General features: G+C 51.8%; 1 protein-coding gene across 1 annotated transcript in view; it reads right to left on the bottom strand.

The window, feature by feature from the left end:
- MYT1 (myelin transcription factor 1) overlaps positions 1-9,481 on the bottom strand; it is a 44,404-nt gene extending 34,923 nt beyond the window's left edge. The window contains exons 1-3 of the mRNA XM_081557346.1: positions 9,387-9,481; positions 2,400-2,454; positions 1,379-1,409 (exon numbers count right to left, since the gene is read on the bottom strand). Coding sequence (XP_081413472.1) covers positions 1,379-1,409; positions 2,400-2,454 — 86 coding nt within the window. The 5' untranslated portion in view covers positions 9,387-9,481. The remainder of the gene's footprint in view (positions 1-1,378; positions 1,410-2,399; positions 2,455-9,386) is intronic.
- Positions 9,482-20,233: the final 10,752 nt, after the last annotated feature.

Here is a 20,233-nt window from a genome sequence, read left to right on the forward strand (position 1 = left end):
GGTGCAGCCACTGCAGCGCCTGCACCCGCGGGGCTCTGAGCATCCCTCCCAGGCCCTCTGCCCTCCCACCTCCACGTTACAGCCTCAGAGGCTAGAGACATGCTGGCATGTTTGGGGTCCTCATTTTCCTGACTGGCAAAGGCCAACCACTTGACTACTGCCTGGTTAAGAATAAGATGGGTCAGCCCCAGCTGTGCTCACCGTCCAGTGAGAGCTTTCACCCCTGAGAATACGGACGTGGCCGATGCCCTGGGCCCGCTCCGCTCCGTGGAGAGAGTTATTCCAGGCGGGGGTGGTGGCCCCACAGAAGAGTAGCCCCTCCCTCAGTGTCTAGAAAGCTCTGTCTGTCTCCAGCCACCAATCTGGAAGCCCACAGCCCTGCCGTCGGGGTGTGGGTATCACGCCTGACCCCACCGCAAGGGCAGAGCAGCCCCGGGGCAGGAGGGAGCGCTCAGAGTCCCTCCATCCCTCCAGGCAGCCTTGGGCAGGTTACCTCAGTCACAGGCTGAAGTCTGGCCCCAGCTCCCAGGGTGTTTATAAAATTGGGCCGGGTACACCGGGGCCTTCCCTTCTTTCTCTAGTGCTCTGACCCAGATGCATCGGCATGACCCCTCTTCAGAAAAGGGGGGTGTGGGAGGCTGGTATTATTGGCCACTCACTGGACACTGTTCACTGGAGCTCTGTCTGGGCAAAACAGCCCAGGGCTGGTGGGGAGACCTGAGAAAGAGCCTAGATCCACAGAGCCTCCACTCCAAAGGCCAAGTGGGTGGTGCTGGGCACCCCAAAACACAGACACTGCGGGGGGTGGTCTCTCTGGCCTCCCTAAGCCCCTCCCCATGCCCCCCACACAAAGCCTTTGGCCAAGCCCAGGACAGTGCCAGCAGACAGGGAATCTACCTCCCAGGAAGAGGGCCGGCCCCTCCTGCTTCAACCAGCAAAGCCCTGTGCATCTGTCCTCCCTCCTGCTCAGGATGCGCCCCGTGAGACTGGCCTGGAATCTGGAAAGTCATAGAGCTCAGCCGACACACAGGCCACTGCTGTTCTCAGTCCAGTGGAAGACTTGGGCGTGGGACAGCTGGACCCTTGTCTCTGGTCAAGGAGCCACTGAGACAGCACCTTGTTGCTGGCTGAGGACCACGGTGACAGGAGGTCCCGGGGACCAGCTGTGAGCACCTCTGTGCCCCTGTGCAAGTCTGGCTGCATGGTGGCACCAGGATGCGGGGTGAAAGGACAAGGTAGGGTAAGGACAGTTGGACACAGGCCAGGAGGGAAGGTACCTTGTCACAGAAAGCAGGGGGCTCAGGGGCAACTGGTCAATTCCAAGTGCCCGGCAGGCCATTTAGGACAAAGGGGGTCACCGGCGAGCACCACATCTTACCTGAGGTCGGCTCCTGTGGGCTCCAGGGGAGCTGAGTGAGAGAAAGAGAAACAGGGAACTTGTGTGCAGGTAGAATTGAAAATGCACATTGACCTACAGCACAAGTAGGGTGAAGCGAGGAGGCAATTCCCCTGAGACCTGAACCCCACATTCTCTGGCCTCCTGGAATGTCCTCTGGGGTCTAGTGCATCCACGGTCCCCCAAGCTGGTGCTCCTGCCAGACCCTCCCTGGGGGCTCCTGGATTTACAGACTCAGACAGAGGCCCCACACAAGACAGGCTCCGTAGGCCGTCCAGGCAGAACAGCGTCTCTTTCTGTAATTGCACGTAGAAGTCAGTGTCTGGTCAGAAACCCCCCAGCAGATAAAGCTGGACAAAGAAGAGAAGGTGGCCCAAGCAACTGGTCCCTCAGGGATGGGCCACTGGGACAAAAACTTCAGGAGTCCGACCAGCAGACACGAGAAGCTCAGGGCACCTGGCCCCTCCTTGAGCGCCACCCATACACAGCAGCAGCATGTACCCCATGGGGTCGGGGAGGTGAGGCTGGCCAAGGGCTCAGGGCTGGATCCCTGCAGAGCAAGAAGGGCCTCAGCCTCTCTCCCCACCCCACTGCCAGTTCAACCAATGACATCCCCACCCCTTCCAGCACTAAGACTAATATCCTGGGAACAGAGAGACTGGTGATGCAAGGCTGGCAGCCTTTCCTTTCCAAACAGGGCAGGTCTAACACAGCTTTGCTTCCCCCTCTGGAGAGCTGGGTCTGCTCCTCATTTCTACCCCAGCAGGTGTCTCTGGGCCAAAAGCCTCCCTGGTAACCCTCTTAGGCAACCCAAGGCTGAGGAGGCCTGAAGCCACCAGGTACCTGAAGCCCCAGGTGACCAGAGCAGGGGAGGCACATCCCAGGGCCGAGGCACTGCTCCAGGACTCTGTCCTCCTGAGGACAGCTGCTGTGAGTGGCATTTATAGCTTCAAGACCCGGGACTCTTGGCCAGAGTCAGCTGGGAGGGGAGGGCAGCACTCACCTCGGAGGGCCTTGGATCTTGTACGAGCTCTCTTTTCATCATTTTCTAAGCTCATCTGCAAGTAAAAACAACCACGCTGTTAACAGGACCCAGCAGAACCACCCCTGTGTCTGCAGTGTGGCCTATGCCATCTTCTGGCTCCAGCATCACTGGTCCCTGTGAATCTGACCCAGGAGACAAGGAATGGCTTACAGGGCAGGAACGACCTGAGAACCAGGAGCAGCAGGTAAGGCATGGTGCTTCTGGGAGGAGACCATGGGCCCTAGCATGTCCCACATCTCCTGCCCCCAGGTTCACATCCGATGAGGAAGCCTCACCCACCAAACCTTTGTTACTGTCACGATGTCGTAACTCATGGTCTCTTGGTGACAGTGACTGCCACAGACTCTGACCCCAAAGTGCTGAGAGCCTGGCTTCCACCCACAGTTGTTTATCCTGGCACACAAGGGCTGTCTTGTTAGAAACGGGCGCCTGGGACCTGAGCAGAACTCCACGAAGCTTCGAGTGGATGGCTCCACCCTCCACTGGGTGCCATTCAGGGAGAGCCCAGGGACACAGCCTGAGTTTGGGGACCTGGCCACTCCTACATGAGATGGGGTGCTCCCCACAGCCAGGGGTTTTCAGGCAACACTGCCCAGTGGAATAGAGTGTCAGTCACCCACATCATTTAAACTTTTCTAAAAGCCACCTTAAAAGCATAAAAAGAAATGGGTGGAATTGATTTTAAACCTTACTTAGCCCGATCTATCCAAAACATTATCATTTCAACAGTATCAATAGAAAAAATGATGACTGGTGTTTTTGTCTAGTGCTAACTCTTAGAGATTCTGCACATCTCCTGGACTCACAGCTCATCCGAGTTTGATCAGCCACATGCCACGTGCCATGGCACTGGCTCTGGGGGTGGGAAGGAGTCAGGGGTGAGAGCCAGGCTGGGGTAGCAGTGCAGGCTGAGGGCTCATCTGGACCCAACCTGCAGGTCACCCTCCCAGAGATGCCAATTCCCCCAGGAAAGAGTGAGTGGAGCCCCTGAGGGGGGTTGGTGCCCCACACAATCCAGACCCTAGTGTCACCCACCACCTGCCCAAGCCCATCAGAGCTCCCGCCCCCCATTCTCTGCCCCAGACCCACTTCCATGGGAATGCTGCCCACACTGTCATTCAGGGAGTGGAGGCAGAGCCTTGGAAGGGGAGGGATGCCCTCAGGGCACAGGTCATCACAGAGAATCCTCAGCCTGGGTCTGGGCAGGAGGTAGGAGGGGCCCTGTGGCCAGGAAGGGAAGGAAGCCGCGCCCACCCTCCCACCACTGCTTGGCCATCAGAGCAAAGCCAGATGCCCAGAAAGGAGCAGCAGAGAGGGGCTTTGTCCCCCAGAAACCAGCACAGGTCCAGCATCTAAGGTCCCACCCAGAAAGGAAGAGAGGAACCCTTCCCGTGGACCCCCCTGGTTCATAAGTTGGAACTTGCAGAGTGAGCCCCCCTACCCCCGAGCAGCACGAGCATACATGTGATTTGTTAAGGACGAAAAATCACAACCTGGGGTAATCCTTGCAGCCATCGACTGCAGGCAGTAGAGCTGAGAGCCATGCGTTTACAGCCTCCCGACAGCACGGAAGACAATTACTATAATTTCTATTTTTAAAGCGGAGGTTCCCCATGGACCAATGGCTCACATTTAAAGTGAAGAGAGGAGCAGGTGTCAAAGGGACTTCATTACATTTATGAGCCTTCAAATGTCGTCTGCGCGAGCCCGGCGCAGTGGCTTCCGATGCAGCGGCACAAAGGGGCCGAGCTCTGATTGCCCAGCCACTCTCAGCCGAAATGCAATCGACACCTCTTTTTTTTGTCAGTTTTCCCAAGGAAATTGGCAAGCATTCTGCTGGGTTAAAGCGGGCCTTGGCAATTTGGATTTCCTGCAGATAAATTATTCAAAGAGCACAGAATGGAGAGGGCTGCAGGATGCGTGCGGGCTGCTCTCACACTGGGAGCTCACGTCGACGGGCTGACAGCTGTGCCATTCATTCTGCCGAGCACCTTTCCATTTGCAATTTATCTGCATCAAATGGTCAATAAGTGAGACGTTCTCCTCAGTGCACGGAGTTTTGATGTAAAAAGGGGAAAAAAACTGAACTAAGGGAGGAAGAACTAGGGTTAGCCTTTCAACATGAGCATCAGGTGTAAGAACCGGAAGCCACATCGACGCGCAAGCAGGGAAACCTCGATTTCTGAACTGTTTGACTGGCTCCACTGGACTTACCCTGCTTTCCTCCTCCAAGGGCGGCTCTCCATGTCCTCTGGCCCGCAGCACCCATGCGCCCACGTGTCGGTGGGCAGCACTGCTCAGCCTGCTGACTGCACCACCTCTGCCACCATGGGAAGACAGGCTAAGACAATGAGACACTTCCCAATTTTTCACTGATTTATTTTTGAAAATTCTTCCCCCGTTCCAAGCACAAACCAAACATGCCTGTTCATGAAAAGCCCTCACGTAGCTGAGTGGCCTCCTGCCTAGAGGGTGAAAGGCCCCTGTCCCAGCCAAGCAGCCTTGACATCCCCCACAAGGGGCCAGAGACCTCTCAAGGACAGGTCTGCGCTGTCTGCCACCAGCTGCCTGTCCACAGCTGCCCTGCGCTCCCCAAACCCACTCTTTGCTCTGGTTAATACTTCAGTGATTCTGGCTTCAGTAGGAAAACTACAGAAGAGCAATCTACAAACACTAGCACTTCTGGCCACATCTCTTGACCAGCAAGAACGGTTTCTTTGTCCTTCCTCTGAACCTGCCTTATTGTGTGCCGAGATAGTCTCACTCAAGAGAGTGGCGATTCTTGGTTCTGTTTGTTTGTTTACCTCTTTTTAATTTTTTTTGGCTGTGCCACCTGGCACCTGGGATCTTAGTTCCCCAAGTGGGGATCAAACCTGCACCCCCGCCAGTGGAAGCCTGGAGTCTTAACCACTGGACCACCAGGGAAGTCCCTTGCTCTGTATTTTTTAGCAAATCATGTAAGCTCTTCTTAAATGTAAACAGCTCTCACATGACCAGCCCCTTTCAGAACTGTCCCATGGCACCCTTGCCAAACCTGAGTTCCCTGAGCTGGACATTTATACACTCTGGGACCAAGGTCGTGCTGAGTGACCTTGAACCAGCAGCTTCTTGGGCTGTGATTGTGAGGACTCCAGGAACACAAAGGACAGCGTGGGCTCTCCCCCAGGCACATCCAGTCAGGCCCAGTAGGCTTTGCACAGAACTTCACCTTTTCCCCAGGCCAGGTCTGCCCACCCCCTGCCTAGTTCAGGGACCTGGTGGTGGTTTCTAGAGGGGTGCCTCCCCTATCCCTCTGTCTGTCTGTCTCTCTGACTCTCTATCTCTCTTTCAATCTCTTTTCTTCCTGGTTCTTCCCAGGCCTTCACAACTGAAGAGCTTCCCATCTCTCCACCCTGAACCATGCCCCTGACCATCTGCACACAGCTAAGGGCTGGACGACAGACTCCATGCTGGACCCTGGCCCTGCGCAGCCCTGGACATCACCTGCCTCTCCCGTCTCTGCAGGGGGTCCTGGCCTGAACAGCTATGGGACCTGAGGCAGCAGGTGTTTCACTCCAGGGAAGGGGGGATGTCAAGAGGGAGGAGCTGCTCAGCCATGAGTCCTGGCAGGAGTGGGGAGGCCCCATGGATCAGTGAAGACCTGAGGACATTTCAGGGAGGGAGGCCTCAGGAAGCGAGTACCTCTGACTCACAGAGAAGGTGCACACCTGTGTGGCCAGCACCTCTTGGGGGTCAGGCCTGTGTCCTCCCTCTTCACACCCTCTCTCTCACTCTCCCTCTGTACCTGCTCATCTCCATCTGAAATAAGCTCACTGGTTCATGTTTTTGAGGTCAGTGTCTCCCTGAAGAGACCTCATTCACTGCTCAGGGTATATTATGTAAGGTCAGACAAACAGGCAGACAGACAGACAAATGGGGACAATCAGAAACGTCTACTGAGATCCTGGAGCTGGGGAAGGTGGCCAAGACCATCAGAGCAGAAATCAGACCCCGGAATCGCAGGAGAGTCCAGGCCCCTGAGACCACAGAGGATACATGCTGGCTCTGGGCTGGAGGAAACAGGCCACGTTCCATTTTACTTAGAACACATCCAAAAGCTGGCAAAGCTGGGGAATTAGAATGAACTTGGGACAACTTTTTAAACATACAAGATTATTTGAGTGACAGAGTCCTTTTTCCTCTGAGAAGACCCAAACAAGGAAGTCTGCTGACTCCCGAGACCAAGTAACCTGCCTAGAAGGGATGACATGCGACAAGGAGGGTAGAGATGCCTAACCGAAGGAAACCAAGGGACGCGGGGGAAGGAGGGGGCAGAGGAGGACACGATCTGGTCCCATGTGCACAGCAGAGAGTGCCCCCAGCAGGCACATCACCGTTGCATAGCCTGGGGGCAGAATACTGGGCATATCCACATTCTCACATCTGGGGAGACGCTCCCCTAAGGACAAAAGAGCAGCTGTCAAGTATGTCCCTTGCTCCCTCTCCCCACCAAGCCTTCCAGCAGGATCCTCCCCAGCCCCCAGCCCAGGCAGCCCCAAGAGCTGCCTTCTGCTTCGAGAAGTCCTACTGTCTCAGGGACCTTCCCTTCAGCACACATACTGCTCTACATTCTCTGTCAGCTGAGGCTAAACCACACAGGCACACCCCTCCACCTCCTGACAACCATCACAGCACCTCTGGTTTCCAGCGGTGTCCCTCCCTTGGGAACATCCCAGTGTGTGTCTGAAATTCTCTGACACTCCACCCATTGTTCAATCCATAAGCAGCTGCATAGACCAGCCCTCTCCTTGGGTTGTAGAAGGGACACCCCACGGAGAATTATTTAATACCCGTCTTGGGAGGGACTCTCCTGACATCTCTAAGCATGAGATCATGGCTCACTGTAACCCCTACATTAAAATTATAGCTATGTAATAGACATCCTGATAAAGCAGCCTTGTCTGGGCCCATCTCCTTAAAACTTCAACATAAATGGAATTGCCAACTTCTGAGGGGTAGCAATCTAGCCACATCCAATGAGGCGGGTCAGAGGGCACATCCATTGCTACCCCTTCCCCTGTCAGGAGCGTCTACTAGGGGAGGCAGTAAGGAGGCCCTGCTGAGCACCCATGCATTCTCTATGCTCCTGGGTTGCATCTCTAGCCATCCATTGAACACCCATAATCTGGGGCCCAAATACTTTATTCTTCAAGGTCAAGAAGAGGTTGACCAATACCTACTCTTTTCTCCTTAAGTTAAAACAACAAAAAAAGCCCAATGCCTTACTTTCACAAGCACACAACATAATTCTGTCTATCAGCCACTTCCACACCCACCTTGAGCTGTCCACAGGCCTGGTGCTGAATTCAGAGTCCAGGCAGCTGTGACTGCCTCCCATACAGGACTTCTCCAGGCACGAGCTCCCCAGCTCCTCACTTCCTTCTCAGGCCAGTCCTCTGTTGTGTGTGTTCTGCCCTTTTGTGCCCCCACCCCTTCTCCACCTCCTCAGTCAGACGGTGGGTTCCCCTGGAGCCAGCCCCACAGTCCCTCCTTCTCTGGCCTACTCTTGGTCTTAGCTTCTCTGCTCCGAGCAGTAAGTAGGGCCTTATCTGCCCAAACTAGAGGAAATGACCATAATGGAGCAGCTGTGAAACGCTGGCCCTGGGGGAGAAGCTGAGCACGGCCACTGAGCTTTTTCCCAGTAGGTCCCACACCCTCCAAACTTGTCACGCCTGAGCCATAGGCAAGTGCAGCCTTCCTACCCATCACATCCACAGCACCAACCACTGTGGAGACAAAGCACCCAGAGCCCCTGGCCTCAAATCAAGGAGCTTCTTGGTCACATGATCTCTGAATGCTTGGGGCTGGATGGGTGAGTGCCGCATTCAGTCAGATGCAAATTTAAGGGGAAAACAAAACTAAGTGATCAAGTTAGATAACAATTTAATGCAGCATTTTAGAACATCTAAATCAATGCAAATATTCCATGAGGAACAAAATAACAAAGATGTAAATAAATACTGGGCCAGCATTTCTGGCTTTTCCTTTTGCACCAGACTCAAACATGGCTCAGCAAAGCACTGATGGTCACACGGGGATAAAAGTGTGATTGGAGGAGCCTGAGGCAATGCAAGGACAGACCCATCCCTGTACATTCCAGTCACCAGATTCAGAAGGAAAGTATTGGGCTTTAAGAGAAAAATACAAGCACCCTCAAAAGAGGTTGCCACTTCAAACTTCACAGCCCTGCCCATCTATACTCTGGGCTGCCACTTCTTGGTGGCCATGCTCTGGGTCATGGCTTGGATCCTTGATGGAGAGTGTGTTCATGTCAGAGTATACGAGAGGTCGGAATCTGAGATCTGGGAAGGGATGCCCACCAAGCCTGTTAGCCCACTTCCATCTCTGAGGGTCACCTGAGCCTGGGGACCTGGCTTTGCCACAGCACATCATGGGTAGCAAGGACACCCAGAATTACAGGCTTGGTGCAGCTGTAAGAGCATGTGATATTTGGGCTTGGAGCACCACTGGGAAGTGGAGACTCCAGGCCACCTCCACCAGCCAGATCCAGGCAGGTATAAGCAGGGCACCACAGGCCCCATTTGGGAAGATGGCAGTAAACTAAGCCAGCAGACCTCAGGAGTTCCTGCGGTGAAGGCTGCCCAGGGAGAACAGAGAGCAGAGACTAGTGTGCCTGGGGAGCTGCGAGTGATGGGGCCTCAGGGCAGAAACTTGGCAGACGGGACCTGTCACATTTTAGTTTTAGACTACTCCGAGTCACTTTTCCTCCTTTAATGTTAAAGTGCCCAGATCATCGATGGTCCCAGCCCCCCCTTACTCTTCACCTAAGCTGGACTGATAACAACTAGACCAAAAGTCACCTCCACACTCCATGCCGAGGAGTTAGAAGGACTCTGGCCAGGACCCAGGGGCCCAGACCCAGGGGCTGCCCTCCAAGTGTCTTACCTTGCCGCGTCCACCCAGGAAGAGTCTCGAGGTCCTACAGTTGTCGGCCTTGTCTCCGTGTGTCCACCTCTGACTCAGAAGCTCACCCCGGAACTCATTTTCTGAGAGTCAGAAAAAGAAAGCCTAATGAACATCAGCTCAAGGGGAGAAATAGAGAAACTTGGCCCACTCTTGTACACAGCACTTGTACCACAAAGACACCCAAGGTCACGGCCCCATGGCTGTTTCAGGGACAAAAGACAGGAGCTCTTCGGGGAAAATCACTCTCTGTTTGGGACACTCCTCAGAGGCTTCTAGTGCCCACACCCAGCACCATCACCCTGGCTGTGGCACTGTTTTATGGGACATGTCGGGGAGTCGGGGCAGATTTCCTCTAACACGGCCACTCCGAACAGGGGGCTAGCGCCAGTCAGGTGAGGCCCAAAGCTTTGCCTCCGCTTTGCCTAGGTGGCCGGCATCTTTCCTCTCCTTCTGTGTCTGCCTCTCTCTAGGGCAGTACCTCCAGTTAATATTTAATTCCTCACATAAATTCACAGGTCAAAGCAGAGGCTAAAGGCATCATATGGACCGGACAAAGAAATGCATTGTGTACCTATTCCCTGCACGGCACTCCCTGTTTCCATGACAACCAGCTTTCTACAACAGCAGCTTTCAAAGGAAGGTCACAAAGTAACCAACAATAAAAACAGGAAATGAATGTTCCTGTGTTTTTCTTCTCCTTGGAGGTGAGTTTGGTTCTGCTGAAGGCAGGTCAGGCCTGGTGCTGTCACACCCCTCATCTTTCTTCTCATGTTTTCGACGTGCACTCCTAAACACTATTTTCCTCTAACTTCACGGGTCCTGTCCCGGGCAGCCCTGTGGCTTCGGCCACAGTGTCATCTTGTCTGGAAATGCCTCCATCTATTAAAGGGCCTCCTGTGACTCCAGTAGCACAAACAGAGGGAAGCAGACTGGTTGTCAAACAGCCTAAAGCATCACCTTTAGAGGAATGGGTTAAACCACCTGCTGTGTGTGCCTACTGCATGCCTCACCCTCACTGAGCTGCGGGTCGCCAGCAGGGCCCTGAACTCGGCCTGAGAGCTGGGAACCAGACATCTTGGGCCGGGTAGCTCACGGTCATTAGCAGGCGGCGAGAGGAAACAGGCCCACCCACAGGAGTTGCATAGGGCCCTGGATCCCCAAGGGGTGTCTGGCAAACAGCGAGGGTGATGAGGAAGGAGCAGATAGTCCCCGTCAAAGGGGAGGGAAGGGAGGAAACTCGAGAAGTGAGTCAACAAGGATGGCTCTGGTCATGGGGTATGTGCCGCACCTGAAGACAGGGACGAGGACCCTGCCCCTCGTGACAGAGTGACAATAGAGGCCAGAATCCCCAGCCACAAGTGGGGGTCCCTTTCCACATGTGCCTCCCTGGGCTGATGTGCGAGGCTCTGGTGAAATTCATTGTCACGGTGACATATGTAAGCAGTGGTTAACCCCGGCAGGGCTCCCTGGGAATTGGAGGGAAGGGGCATCCTGAGATCTTTGAAAGGGATGGTTCCCTCCTTATAGACCCCCAGCACGTATCCGGGAAGCGCTCTAACCTCAGAGAAGCCCAGCAGTGGAAGAGCCAAGTCTGTGCCAAGGGCCCTCTGTGTTCTGCCAGGAGAGAGCACGCTCACAGGGGCCTCTTTGCTCTCTCCCCAGGAGAAGCCCTGTTGAGGGAATTCTCCCCCTCGCCCACATTCCCCATGGTCTGTCACGTGTCCACAGCCCCACACCTGCTCAGGCCTCACACAAGGGCCTTAAGGACACCTGCCCCAGCATCACTCCTTCACAACAGCACTGCCCCCAGGATGCAGAAGACATTTGCAGGAGGCACACAACACAAGACCAGAACCATGTCACAAGGATCCATGATTGATGGATTCCTTCAATCAATCCTTCCTTTTCCTGGGAATCTTTTGATAGCAAACCACAGTCACTACAGTAAAATGTGACAGTGCTTCTCCTTTGCTGGGAGAAACTGGGGGCCCTCTTGGTCTCCCACTGGGCCCACATATGTCCCCACCACAGACCAGACCCCTCATGTATGGACCCGTGGAGTAGAACAAAGATGCAGTCCACCCCAGCTGCCACAGAGATGGCACTCAATGCCCCCCCCAACAAGCCCAAACCATGGCAGAGTCCCCAGGCCAAAGGAAGGCCATGCACACAACAGGGGGTGCCACCCGGATGCCCCGTCCTGCAGTCGTGCTGCTGGCGGACATTCAGCCCGTGGAGGCAGCCCCCACACCTGCACCTGCCCTGCCAGCCACCGTCTCCATCACAGGGTGGGAGGAAGAGCCATCGGAGACTTAGAGCGCCTGACACCCAGGGACCGTGAGAAGGGATGACTCTGTCCTTGTTATCAGGAATCGGCAGTAAGGAGGGTTTTCCTCAAGACCCCTTTCTAGTGAGTTCTGAACCCCTGCTCCCAGACACACAGAGCAAAGGGGCTGCATGGGAGCATGTGGCGAGGACAGTGGCCTTGGCTGTGATGTCCCTTCAGGACCACCTGCTCCATGTTGTCCCAGCATCTGACCCCACAGAGGCCCCAGCTCAGTTTTGCAGGACTCTGGCGGATGGACAAGCTCAGAAAAGCCACCAAGGCCTGTGAGCAGCCTCATCAGAGCCGCAGGGCAGGGCATCTCCCTCCTGGGGCCAGAGTCCCGAAGGACGCCCATACTCAGAGCCACTAAGGGTTGGATCAAGCATCCCCAACATGTGCCGCTTTGGCATGTGGACTGTTTAGCTGTGGAAATAAAGACCCTGTGGGCTCACGAGAAACTCCTGTCAAGATGTCTTCAGGGTCTTCATTAGCTTCTGTGTCTCTGGTGACCTGCCTCTCATCCAATAAGCAAAGGGGGAGGGTCTTCGCTTGGAGGGAGCCCACATCTTGGCTCTCCCACGCTCCCACGGGTGGGACCAGTCAGACCCTGAGCCACCGCCTTCCTGTCTCCCCACTCTGTCCCATCCTGGCTGAGCCTACCTCTCCCCTCAGGCTTGACAGGCTCTTCTTCCCACTGCCAGTTAAAGTGTCCTCAGGGACTTCCCTGGTGGTCCAGGGGTTAAGAATGTACTATGCAGTGCAGGGGACACAGGTTCAATCCCTGGTCAGGGAACTAAGATTGCACATGCCTCAAAGCAACTAAGCCCACACACCACAGCTAGAGTCCATGCACCAGAGCAGGTCCCTGTGACACAACAAGATCCTTCGTGCTGCAACTAAGACCTGACACAATCAACCAAATAATCAACAAATAGACAGTTAACAAAAAAATTTTTTTTCATAAACAAAGTGTCCTTGGAGTAGCTACCACAGCCCGTCTTCCTCTCAAATGTTTGCTCATCTCCCTAATTGGTCCTTTCCTGGGGCTTCTCAACTCTTGAACAAGCTTGAGGCATCCACATTCACAGAACGCAATCTGTCTGAGTTCCACACCCCAGACTCAGGGCTCCACGTCTCCACACCCTTCACAATCTGATTTCTTAAGTGACCCCCAGCAAGCTGACTCTGGCCCCACTCCCCATGCCAGCTCACACAGCCCTCCACCAAAGCAGCACCCTTGAAAGGTCTCTGTAAAGTCCTGGTCACCTGCCTGTCCTGCACCCACACTCAGTTCCTCCTTCCTCCCCTGGGGTGCTCCAGCCCCATCCCCAGCCTCTCCTCCCTCTGCTTCACTAGCCATCCTATCACCTCCCCCTCTGACTCCTCCCCTCCCTGCTCTCAGTCTTTGGCTCCCAGTCCTGGCCTGGAATTCTGCCTGTTATTTTCTGAATTTCACCAGTATCTGACCACTTTTGTCCTCTCAGGCTATTTCATTTGTGTGCAAAAATTGATAAGCTAATTCTAAAATTGATATGGCAGATGAAGGGACATAGAAAAGCCAAAATAATAAAGTTGGACTCAACTCATATCATACATAGAAATTCACATAATAGATCAGAGATCTAAACATCCCAATTAATACTCTTAGAAAGCATAGGAGTAAATCTTTCTGACTTTGAGTTAGGAGTGTTTTCTTCAATACAACACAGAAATCACAAGCAACAAAAGAAAAAATGTATGAACTGGACGTCATCAAAGTTTAACACTTTTGGAAGTCAAATAGTACCATTAATCAAGTGAAGAGAGAACCCACAGACTGGGAGAAAACATTTGCAAATCACATACCTAATACGGGACTTTTATTGAGTAGGGAAAATCACTAGGCCATTCAGGTATGACCTAAATCAAATCCCTTATGATTATACAGTGGAGGTGACAAATAGATTCAAGGGATTAGACCTAGTAGACAGAGTGCCTGAAGAACTCTGGACAGAGGTTCATAACATTGTATAGGAGATATTGATCAAAACCATCCCCCAAAAAAAGAAATGTAAGAAGGCAAAGCAGTTGTCCAATGAGGCTTTATAAATAGCTGAGAAAAGAAGAGAAACAAAAGGCAAAGGAGAAAGTGAAAGATATGCCCAACTGAATGCAGAGTTCCAGAGAACTCTGGAGAGAGTAATAAGGCCTTCTTAAATGAACAATGCAAAGAAATAGAGGGAAACAGTAGAATGGGGAAGAATAGAGATCTCTTCAAGAAAACTGGAGATATCAAAGGAACATTTCATGCAAGCATGGGCACAATAAGAGACAGAAACTGCAAGGACCTAACAGAAATAGAAGAGATTAAGAAGAGGTGGTAAGAATACACAGAAAAACTATACACGAAAGGTCTTAATGAACTGAACAACCATGATGGTGTGGTCCCTCACCTAGAGCCAAACATCCTGGAGTGTAAAGTCAAGTGGGCCTTAGGAAGCATTACTACAAACTAAGCTAGTGGAAGTGATGGAATTCCAACTGAGCTATTTCAAATCCTAGAAGATGATGCTGTGAAAGTGCTGTACTCAATATGTCAGCAAATTTGAAAACTCAGCAGTGGCCACAGGACTAGAAAAGGTCAGTTCTTATTCCAATCCCAAAGAAGGGCAATGCCAAAGAATGTTCAAACTAGTGTACAATTGCACTCATTTCACATGCTAGCAGGGTAATGCTCAAAATACTTCAAGCTAGGTTTCAACAGTATGTGGACCAAGAACTTTCACATGTACAAGCTGGGTTTAGAAAAGGCAGAGAAACCAGAGATCAAACTGCTAACATTCGTTGGATCATAAAGAAAGCAAGGGGATTCCAGAAAAACATCTACTTCTGCTTCATTGACTAGGTTAACTGCGGAAAATTCTTAAAGAGATGGGACTATCAGACCACCTTACCTGTCTCCTGAGAAACCTATATATGGGTCAAGAAGCAACAGAGTTGGGCATGGAACAACTGACTGGTTCAAAATTGAGAAAGGAGTACCACAAGGCTGCATATTGTCACCCTGCTTATTTAACTTCTATGCATCATGCAAAATGCTGGGCTGGACAAATCACAAACTAGAATCAAGATTGCCAGGAGAAATATCAACAATCTCAGATATGCAGATGATATCACTTTAATGGCAGAAAGTGAAGAGGAAATATAGAGCCTCTTGATAAGGGTGAAAGAGGAGAGTGAAAAAGATGGCTTAAAATTCAACTTTCAAAAAACTAAGATCATGACATCCAGTCCCATCACTTCATGGCTGATAGAAGGGGAAAAAAGTAGAAGCAGTGACAGATTTTATTTTCTTGGGCTCCAACATCACTGTGGATGGTGACTGCAGCCACAAAATTAAAAGATGTTTGTTCCTTGGACAGAAAGCTGTGACAAACTTTGACAGCATATTAAAAAGCAGAGACATCACTTTGCCAACAAAACTCCATATAGTCAAAGCTATGGTTTTTCCAGGAGTCATGTACAAATGTGAGAGTTGGACCAAAAAGAAGGTTGGATGCCAAAGAATTTATACTTTTGAATTGTGGTACTGGAGAAGACTCTTGAGAGTCCCTTGGACTGCAAGGAGACCAAACCAGTCAATCCTAAAGGAAATCAGATCTGAATATTCATTGGAAGGACTGATGCTGAAGCTGAAGCTCTAATACTTTGGCCACCTGATGGGAAGAGCCGATTCATTGGAAAAGATCCTGATGCTGGCAAAGATTGAGGGCAGGAGGAGAAGGGGACGACAGAGGATTAGATGGTTAGATAGCATCACCGACTCAATGGACATGAATTTGAGAAAACTCTGGGAGATAGTGGAGGACAGAGGAGACTGGTGTGCTACAGTCTATGGGGTCACAAAGATTCAGACATGACTTGGCGACCGAACAACAATAACAAATTCAGAGTACAGAAAGAACTCATACTACTCCAGAATAAAACAAATTAACCCAATTTTAAAGTGGGCAAAGGGGAATTCCCTGGCAGGCCAATGGTTAGGACTTGGCACTTTCTGGAGAACTAAGATCCCTCAAGCCTTTAGTGAATTTGCACAGTCGTGTCCGACTCTTTGCGACCCCATGGACTGTAGCCTACCAGGCTCCTCCATCCATGGAATTTTCCAGGCAAGAGTACTGGAGTGGTTTACCATTTACTTCTCCAGGAAGATCTTCCCGATCGAGGGATCGAACCCAGGTCTCCTGCATTGCAGACAGACGCTTTACCGTCTGAGCCACCAGGCACCCATTCCTTAAGCCTTTGAGTGTGCCAAAAAACAAAGTGAGCAAAGGATTTGAACAGTCATTCATCCAAAGACAACATATAAATGGTCAAGAAAAGATGCTCATCATCTAGTCATCAGGGAAACGCAAATCAAAACCACAACATGATCCTACTTCACATCCACTAAAATAGCTATAATTTAAAAAAAAAAAAAAACAGACTATAAGTATTGGGCAGGATGTGGAGACACTGGAGCCTGTGTACCCTGCTGGCAGGAGGATAAAATGGTACTGCTAATTTGGAAAGCAGTCTGGTGGTCCATCAATATATTAAACATAGACTTACCACAGAATCCAGCAATTCTACTCCCAGATACAGATCCAAGAGAAATGAAAATACACGTCCACACAAAGCCCTGTACACAACTCTTCATCACAGGTTTATTTACACTAGCCAAAAAAGGAAACAACCCAAATGTCCATTGATTGCTGAATGGACAATATAAAATATGACCGAATGGTATTTAGCAATAAAAAGTGGGTGAACCTCAACACCATCAGGCTCAGTGGGAGAAGTCAGACAAAACGATCACATATTGCACCATTCCTTAGTTACAGAATGTCCCAAAATGGCAAACCCATAGAAACAGAAATTAGATTAGTGGTGCGGCGGCTCGGGGGAGGGGCAGCGAGCCCCCCACCACCACCCGCCCGGCTGCCCCTGGAGACTCTTGTACGGGAAGAAGGTCTGGTGGGCTGCCTTTAGTTCTCCCAGCCTGGCTTCTATGAGCCTGTGATCCGGGGCCCACCAGGAGACCCAGTTGCAGCCCAAGTAGGGCTGCGTCCAGGGGTGTAGGCAGAGGATGTGGAATGGGCTGTCGGGGGCGGGGCGAGGTGTCTCAGACCCCACCCCACCCCACAACCACCCTGGGGACACAGGCCAGGAGAAGACCAGCGCTTCTGCCCAGCAGCGGCACCAGGGCCCAGAGCACCACACGCAGCCCCCCTCTACCACATCAGGACCCTCCTCCCACGACGAGCCAACCAGGCAGACAGGCCCTGTGTCCCACCTGTGCATCTGGCCTGGAGAGGCCAGCCTCCTCAGCCCCCCTCACCAGGCCTCAGGCACCCTTGGAAGCTCATCGCCCCGCCCCAAAGCCGTGAAGTGACCACACCCACTGAAAGTCTGGGCCCTGAAATCCGGTACAGTTGTCCCCACGTCTGCAGGGTCTGCATCCACAGAGTCAACCAACATGGATGGAAAACACTCCCTCCAAAATTCCAGAGAGTTCCAAAAAGAATACTTGATTGGCAATGATTTGCCCAGCATTTACATCGTGCTGTGCTATACTGTGCTGTGCTTAGTCACTCAGTCATGTCCAACTCTTTTCGACCCCATGGACTGTAGCCCACCAGGCTCCTCTGTCTATGGGAGTTCTCCAGACAAGAATACTGGAGTGGGTTTCCGTGCCCTCTTCCAGGGTATCTTCCCAACCCAGGGGTCAAATCCAGGTCTCCCACATTGCAGGCAGACTCTTTACCACCTGAGCTACTAGGGAAGCCCACGTTTACATTGTAGTAACTGTTATTAGTAACCTAGAGATAGATGGTTTGAAATCTAAGGAGGATATGCATAGGTTATAGGAAATACTCCAGCATTCCATATGAGGGACTGGAGCATCCATGGACTTCAGAATCCTGAATGGGTGGTCCCGGACCCATTCCCCCGTAGAGTCCCAAGGATGATTAGATAAACACAGCTCCCACTCAAAAGGAAAAATTCTCTCCTACTTTCATCTCAATCCTCATTCACCAACCCAACAGAATAAAAACCCTCTCCAGACAGTCTCAAAAGCACGCTCCCCACTAGACACTAAGAAAGTTAGCAAAGGACAGAGAAAATTATCTACAAGAAAAGCAAAGCTTGTATGAGAAATAATCTGGTGTGTGTGATTGTATGGATGTGAGAGTTGGACTATAAAGAAAGCTGAGCACTGAAGAATTGATGCTTTTGAACTGTGGTGTTTGAGAAGACTCTTGAGAGTCCCTTGGACTGCAAGGAGATCCAACCAGTCCATCCTAAAGGAGATCAGTCCTGGGTGTTCATTGGAAGGACTGATGTTGAAGCTGAAACTCCAATATTTTGGCCACCTGATGCGAAGAGCTGACTCATTTGAAAAGACCCTGATGCTGGGAAAGATTGAGGGCAGGAGAAGGGGATGACAGAAAATGAGATGGTTGGATCACATCATCGATTCAATGGACATGGGTTTGGGTGGACTCCAGGAGTTGGTAATGGACAGGGAGGCCTGGTGTGCTGCGGTTCATGGGGTCGCAAAGAGTCGGACACGACTGAGCAACTGAACTGATACTGATATGTGTGTAATTGGCCTAGCAGTGAAAATAAATGAATAAAGAGGACTCTCAGCATCACACGGGCAGCTGGCAGCGGCAGAAGAGTCTGGTCCTGAGGGCGTAAGTCCTGCTGGGTCTGTCCTGCCCCACAACCCATAAACCTACGGTCCCAGGCAAATGGGGCCCCTAAAGGCCCAGCCTGGAGTGGAGTGCAGGGCGTCCTTCGAGAGTGAGTGTCGGAGCCCACAGGTGGGGCAAGCGCATGTGGAAGGGTAAGGAGTGGCCCAGCACAGAAACGAGGCTGATCAAATAGTAAACATATTAAGGAGCCTGATTTCTCACAGCAGTGAGGAAGGAGTTACACACGTGGAGAGGGAGAAATCTAGAATGTATCCTGGGGGGAACTGGAGTCAGAGCTGTCAGGATGAACCTGTGGTTTTCAAGAAAATCCAGGTGTGTGTGCATGTAACATACATGTGCATTGAAAGGCTGGGAGCACGTCCACACTAGGTCCAGGGGTGGCTCCAGGCCCAAGGCTGGGAGAGCTCAGAGAGTCACACGCACATCAGAAGGTCACAGTCGCCAGCACTGGTAGGTCCCCTTGTCCAGCAGGACAATCTTAGCATCAAAATAATGATTATAATCCACTGGATAAAATAAATTGTGAGTCTATTCAGAGATCAGTCAAAACGAATAAATTGGTGGTTTGAGAAAGAATTCAGCATTTCCTCCCCAAATAACTGGGTTGGCTAAAGTTTGCTTGGGTTTTATGTAAGGTGTTAGGGTTAGTGGAAAAACCCAAATGAACTTTTGGCCAACCCAATACTTATTCATTGCAAAGTGGAAAGTGTTGTTGCAGCTAGAGACCCTGGGATGGCAACACCCAATCCAGGGAACGAGCTACATTGGGCATTACCAAGACAAGTCTCGCCTGACTAAGACCAACACACCATGTGGTCCCGAGCCCACTGTTGAGACGCTGTCGAGGACCAGACGACCCAAGTGACGGTGGTTCTAGAGAACTTCTTCGTTGGAAACCCCTCTGGGTGAAGGGCACAGATTAGCAGATATACCTCCAGTGGGTCAGAAAAAAACATTTTGTTCTGTATCTGAAAAGTTTCTGTGAATTTGAGATTGTTTCAAAAAACATTTGGGACTTCCCTGGTGGTCCAGTAGCTAAGACTCCGAGCTCGCAAAGAAAGGGGCTCAGGTTCGATCCCTGGTGAGGGAACTAGACCCCTTGTGCCACAACTAAAGATCCTGCTTGCTGCAACTAAGACTTTGCACAGCTAAATAAATAAATATTTTTAAAAATAACATGGTTGGGGGTGAAATTTCAGTAACAGGCAGTCAGTGGAGGCATCGGTGATGAGAGCTTGAAGCTGAGCCCCAGAGTCTCCTCAGGGTCCTCCAGCTTCCCAAGTCCCAGAACTGTTCCTAGAAGACAGTGAGGCTGAAATGTCCTGGGTCAAGGCTGGCTTCCCAGCACCTGCTGGAGAGCCAGGGACAGCCAGGGCAGGGTGGGCTCTCGGGGGAATCTGACAAGCCTGGAAATCCAAAAGGGAGTGGCACCCTTGCCCTGGACACTGCGGGTCCTGGGCCGGGAGCAGGCGGGTGGGGTGCCTGGCGCCCCCAGGAACCCTGACCTGGATGGCCCCTCCCCCCCCTCCCCACCCCCTTCTCTGCTCCAGGCCTGTCTGTGACCTGGTTTCCAGGGCCTGGAGGCAGCACTGGTGTACCACCCATCGGATCAGCTTTTGGCAGGAAATGCAAACAAGACTGATGGGGAAAAGAAGGCAAGTTTTGCTCTTTTTCTTTCTTCTTTTTTCTTTTGCTGGAATTCAGAGAGAAGTAAAATGAAGACTTGCTGAGTGGAGCAAAGACAGACCTGCTTTTGCTGA

The sequence above is a fragment of the Giraffa tippelskirchi genome, chromosome 13 (assembly GCF_054371585.1).
Source record: "Giraffa tippelskirchi isolate mGirTip1 chromosome 13, T2T-mGirTip1v1.2.pri, whole genome shotgun sequence".
In the NCBI taxonomy this organism is placed as follows: Eukaryota; Metazoa; Chordata; class Mammalia; order Artiodactyla; family Giraffidae; genus Giraffa; species Giraffa tippelskirchi.